The sequence below is a fragment of the Salvelinus sp. IW2-2015 genome, linkage group LG19, assembly GCF_002910315.2.
Source record: "Salvelinus sp. IW2-2015 linkage group LG19, ASM291031v2, whole genome shotgun sequence".
In the NCBI taxonomy this organism is placed as follows: domain Eukaryota; kingdom Metazoa; phylum Chordata; class Actinopteri; order Salmoniformes; family Salmonidae; genus Salvelinus; species Salvelinus sp. IW2-2015.
In genome coordinates this window covers 27,533,053-27,539,361 of record NC_036859.1, presented here as the reverse complement: position 1 = coordinate 27,539,361, position 6,309 = coordinate 27,533,053, and the positions used below count along the sequence as shown (strand labels likewise).

Sequence of the window (6,309 nt, the reverse complement as noted above, 5' to 3'; positions counted from 1 at the left end):
GAGGGTAATACTCAATGATGCTAGAATTCTCTGATGTCATCAGGTGCTGCACAAAGAACAAAACACAGGTATCAGAACTGTGTGTGTGTGTGTGTTATGGGAATGTGTGTGTGTCATAGGTCCCCACAATGTTGCTATGTGCACGTGCGTGTCTGTCTGTCTGTTACCCTATAGCTCTGGGGCAGCAGGTCTTTGCTGGCAGAAGGCAGGACTCCCAGCAGCTGCTGGAAGGGCATGAAGGGCTTGCCCATGTCAAAGGTCAACTTCAGATGGGCTATGTTCCGCACATCTGACAGGAAGGGGGCATAGTGGTGCGGGTAATACCTAGAACAGAGGAAGGTATTAGTACACACGCAGAGACAGAGATCGACAGGAAAGCGCACGAGAGGAGACAGGAGAGAGGGGAGAGGAACCTACCAGCTCCAGGATTGGACTCCATGGTAGTAGTAATGTAGGATCCACTGGATTCCCTCCACATAGCACAACGCCTGGTTGGCTAGAAACTCACTGAAAACAATCATTAAAAAAAAAAATGTTTAAAAGATTGTCACGGCTAGGGCGGTCTTGAAATTGTGTCAGCCAATGATTGTCATGCAAATAACCGCCGGTCTCACGGTAACTGACCGTTAATTAACAAATATGTTTGTTGAGCATCTCTGGCTTCCACACACAGCCTACAAGCCACTGATGTGGACCTTTGGAACATCTTCATTTTAAAAAGTCGAATACATCCATTTAATATATCCTACACCATCACACTAAATTCATTTAATATATCCTACACCATCACACTAAATCCATTTCATATAGCCTACCACCATCACACTAAATCCATTAAATATATCCTACACCATCACACTAAATCCATTTATATATACCTACACCATCACACTAAATCCATTTAATATTTACCTAACACCATCACACTAAATCCATTTAATATATCCTACACCATCAACTAAATCCATTTATATAGCCTACACCATCACACTAAATCCATTTAATATAGCCTACACCATCAACACTAATCCATTTAAATAAGCCTACACCACCACACTAAATCCATTTAATTATCCTACACACATCACACTAAATCCATTTAATATAGCCTACACCATCCACACTAAATCCATTTAATATAGCCTACCACCACACTAAATTCATTTAATATAGCCTACACCACCACACTAAATCATTTAATATACGCTACACCATCACACTAAATCCATTTAATATAGCCTACACCACACTAAATCCATTTAATTAGCCTACACACCACACTAAATTCATTTAATATATGCCTACACCATCACAACTAATCCATTTAATATAGCCTACCACATCAAACTAAATCCATTTAATATCCTACACCACCACACTAAATTCATTTAATATAGCCTACACCATCACACACTAAATCCATTTAATATAGCCTACACCACCACACTAATCCATTTAATATATCCTACCCATCACACTAAATCCATTTAATATAGCCTACACCACCACACTAAATCCATTTAATATATCCTACACCATCACACTAAATCCATTTAATATATCCTACACCATCCCACTAAATCCATTTAATATGCCTACACCACACACATAAATCCATTTAATATAGCCTACACCAACCATCACTAAATTCATTTAATATAGCCTACACCATACAACTAAATCCATTTAATATAGCCTACACCACCACACTAAATTCATTTAATAATAGCCTACACCATCACACTAAATCCATTTAATATAGCCTACACCACCACACTAAATCCATTTCATATAGCCTACACCATCACACTAAATCCATGATGTATTTTAGGCAGGTCTAAAGAATAAAAAACATCAAAGTGTGTTTGTGTGAAGGTGCTGACTAAGAGCAGAAAAACTACAAAAAACAAAGAGCGGCACACTCCATATATAAAGTCCCAGAATGTATTGGCTATTTACCAACGTTTGGGCATCACGGTGCCTTCTTCAGGGYGATGTCATGAATACTTGAACCAGGTTATGTTGACAAACAGTGCAACTAGTGCAACCAATGACAATAGTGTGTCATAATGATTAGATTAATTAGGATGAATTAGTGAAACTGTTAGAAAAAAACAATAGTTTGTCATATTAAATATATTAGGCTATTGTTATATAGAAACAATTGAATATTGTACATAATATTAGCATCAACATACATTATTGTTTAATTCAATTTCACATATTTAATTGTTTTGTATTTCATTTCATATTTGTTACATGTAATCTTTTGGTTCAACCTTAATGCATAATAAGCATCATCAACAGGGGGAACATATTAGGTGTACGCTCTTTAAGCTGAAGAAAGAATATATCAATTTAGTATATATTCTTTATACAGCTTATTAGAAATGAGCTTAATATAGGAAATAAATATAGTAGTCCTAGCCTTTAGAAAGCTGAAAAGGATCCTCCTCTTTTTCTCACGTAATAGCATAGCCTATAGAAATGTTAAGGACCAGGAACACTTATTTCATTCCATGCATCAACCAGGTATGAGGAGCTGGCTCTCACTGCCCAACAGGTGACCTATGCCAGGCCTCTTATTACGTTTTTATTAGATTTTCAATTGTATTTATGTCAGAGTGATTAAAGGGAGCGCCGAGTACCGGYCATTAGCAGCTGGCCGTTAGAAAGTTTGGTAGGCTACTGATAATCTTTGCTAATTACCACCAGCAGCATCAGGGGGCAGTCTTGGAGAAGCCTAGTTACCGTGACCCAGTCACGTGGAATCTGACTGYGATCATGACTGGTGTCTGCCGGTGTGGCGGTAATACAGTCACCGTAACAGCCCTAGTCACAGCTCTACAATGCCATTGTCTTTGCTTATCAACTAGAAAAAAACATTCAAGTTCAGCCCAGCTTGGGGGCCAGAAACTTTTGTAAGAGCATTTCAAAACCGTTAGAGGTTGCAGGAAAATATTTTGAGAATGTTGGGAGAAGGTTTGGTATACAACTCACTCTGAGACCACCTCCACTCCCATCTTGGTCATGTAGTAGGTGCGTTTGTACTGTCGGAACTCTGCTTCAAACATGTCTTCTTCCTCCCCTTCCTCCTCAAAACCTCTGCTGGGGCCTCTGTCCTTGACCTCATCCAGTGCAGCCAGACACAGAGAGTCTTTCTGCACACACACACACACACACACACACACACACACACACACACACACACACACACACACACACACACACACACACACACACACACACAGAGGTCAGCAAGATCTTCATACATGCATCTGTATTTGTAAAATCTGTGTGTGTGTGTGGTCATGTCTCACCAGGTCTTTCTTCCTGGAATCCTTGCAGTGAGCCTCCTCTGCTGCCAGCCCTGCTGCCTCGTTCAAGTACTTGTTCCCCACCTTACTCTCAAACCACTTCAGATCCACAAACACCTCATTGAAGTGCTCCCTGTCAAACTGGGGGAGAAGAAGAGAGAGAAGCCGAAGAGAGAAAGGGTCGAGAGAGATTGCGAAACAGATGTGAGAAAGAGTGTGAGACTGACAATCAGAAATGCATGGTAATGAAATAATTCCACCGATAGTGGATGTTTTCTGGTCTCTCTTACCTCTGACAGTTTCTCCAGGTACTTCTCAAAGTTACCCAGGTTCAGGTGACCATTCTCATTCAGGTATCCTGATGAAGAGAAAAGACAACGACGTTTATTGCTTATTACTCACTATACTTTCAGTAAAATGTTACAACTCAGTATCGGGTGTGTATTTTGTGTGTGTGTGTGTGTGTATATATATTTGTGTGAGGGCTGTCCCAGACTCCAAAAAAATCTTGATTGACCGAAAATAGTCTTCTTTCAACCAATTGATTCGCCTAAATTTTAAAAACGTCTATTTTTCCATACATAGACACACTATATGTGTTGTAATAAAGTCAACTATATGTACTGAACATGTCTGACACTTTAAGCCACTCTTTCCACGGAGGGCCAAGTGTCTGAGGGTTTTTGCTCCTCCCTTGTACTTGATTGATGAATTCAGGTCCCTGATTAGTAAGGAACTCCTCTCACATGGTTGTCTAGGTCTTCATTGAAAGGAAAAAGCTATAGACACTCCATGGAATGAGTTTGACACCCCTGCATTAAGTGAACTGTTTGATGAAATAAGACACAAAAACCTCAAGAGGGAGCACCAGATCAATTTTTTTACAAGGTTTATCATCTGTACTTGACCATCCTCCTCCCCGCTCCCTGTGGCCTATTTTATGACGTTTCCAATGGTTGACATTTTTCCCTTTCACGCAGAGTAGTTATCTAAAGGGAGAGAGCTGGAAAGACTTTTCAAATACATTTACATTTTACATTTTTAGTCATTTAGCAGACGCTCTTATCCAGAGCGACTTACAGTAGAGTGCATACATTTTTATTACATTTTTTTTTTTACATACTGAGACAAGGATATCCCTACCGGCCAAACCCTCCCTAACCCGGACGACGCTATGCCAATTGTGCGTCGCCCCACGGATCTATAATAAATAAATAATTTTATTTACATACTGAAACTATTGTCATTCTCAATGGATGTAAAAACAGACTTTGTTTCCTTGCTGTTTGAGGTGAAGAAAAATGTACTTTGAGAAGCTCCACAGCTCATAAGTGGTGGTGATTAAAGATAAATCAGAAATACTGTCAGAACCCCAAATGGGCACATTTATAAGCCTACATTTGTTYGCAGGCCAGGTAGCCTAGGCCTACTTCTATGGGTAATCAGGTGCGCGTCCTTACTCAAAATGAGAACTCAAAATAAACCAAAATGTGTTTCTCTAAAGTGTAACAAAGGTTGTGTGCTTTGCAAACAATGTGTCCACTCCAACAATGACAACGGTAAAAGACTGTAATAATATATTGAGTGCATTAACAGAAATCACCGTAACCAAACAAACATTCTAGATTAGAAATCATGGGAATTAGCAGGAAATGTACTACTCTAGATAAAGTCATGTGGAATTGACAGACTAACAATCAAAGGGCAAACTATTCACACAATGAAGTTATGAAACAATGAATGTGCCGGAATTGGCGGGAGAGAGCTCATTCTGGAGAGATGTCTGTTGTGCATCTTAGTTACACTCCTTTTCTTCTTAGACTGCGGCATCCACACGGCCTCCGCAATGGATTAGTCCACTGAGACAGGYGCGAATCAGACAGGTGTCTTGTGTGCCATAAAAAATATATATATTTGCGACTGCTCGACAAAAAAGATCTTGGTCAACCAACAGCCTATTGACCAAACAATAAACCAGTCGACTAAATGGGGTCAGCCCTAATTTATGAGCTTGTCCGTGTGTTCTCACCTCCTAGTGTTGGCAGCACACTGATGTAGGTGCGGTAGAGAAGAGGCAGGGCGTCGTGGTTTATGTGAAGATGAGGAAGATGAGGGATGAAGTCATTTCCAACAAGAAAGCCCATCAGGATCCAGTCATCTATGATTCGCTCCAGGTCGTACTCAAATGAGATCTTATTCTGTCAAACAACCAATCGAAAGAGATCTTATTGAGAAACAACCAATCATAAGATCTTATTGTTATTCAAACCATTCATAGAGAACTGATAGTGTGTATTGATTACTTCTAGGGGAGTTTATTTTGCATCTACTGTATTGGTCACGCTCCAGCAAGATTTTAATGTATGAATGTCTTACCTTAACTTCAGAGAACTCGTAGTCTATGTACTCCCTAAATAGTGACAGGTGCAGTAGGTGGAAGGTTGTCTCCTCTGGAGCAGTTATTCTGCAGGAGGAGAATACATACTGATTACCTGGGATGGGCATTGGAAATAATACAGATCAAAAATATAAAAACGCAACATGTAAAGTGTTGGTCCCAGGTTTGATGAGCTGAAATAAAAGATCCCAGRAAAAGTTCCATAAGCACAAAAACATATTTCTCTAAAATGTACGGAAATGTGTTCACATCCCTGTTAGTGAGCATTTCTCCTTTGCCAAGATAATCCATCCACCTGATTAAACAGCATGATCATTACACAGGTTCACCTTGTGATGGGGATAATAAAAGGCCACTGTAAAATGTGCAGTTTTGTCACACAACACAATGCCACAGATGCCTCAAGTTTTGAGGGAGTGTACAATTGGCATGCTGACAGCAGGAATGTCYACCAGAACTGTTGCCAGATCATTTCTCCACCATAAGCTGCCTTCAATGTCATTTTAAAGAATTTGGCAGTACATCCAACCGGCCTCACAACCGCAGACCACGTGTAACCACGCCAGCCCAGGACCTCCACATCCTGCTTCTTCA

General features: G+C 40.1%; 1 protein-coding gene across 1 annotated transcript in view; it reads right to left on the bottom strand.

The window, feature by feature from the left end:
* Positions 1 to 2,996: 2,996 nt before the first annotated feature.
* The window catches only part of LOC139022613 (5'-3' exoribonuclease 1-like), a 23,866-nt gene continuing 20,553 nt past the window's right edge, over positions 2,997 to 6,309 (bottom strand). Inside the window, 5 exon segments of the mRNA XM_070448931.1 lie at positions 2,997 to 3,161; positions 3,321 to 3,458; positions 3,608 to 3,675; positions 5,347 to 5,515; positions 5,694 to 5,781. Of these exon segments, the coding sequence (XP_070305032.1) occupies positions 2,997 to 3,161; positions 3,321 to 3,458; positions 3,608 to 3,675; positions 5,347 to 5,515; positions 5,694 to 5,781 (628 nt within the window).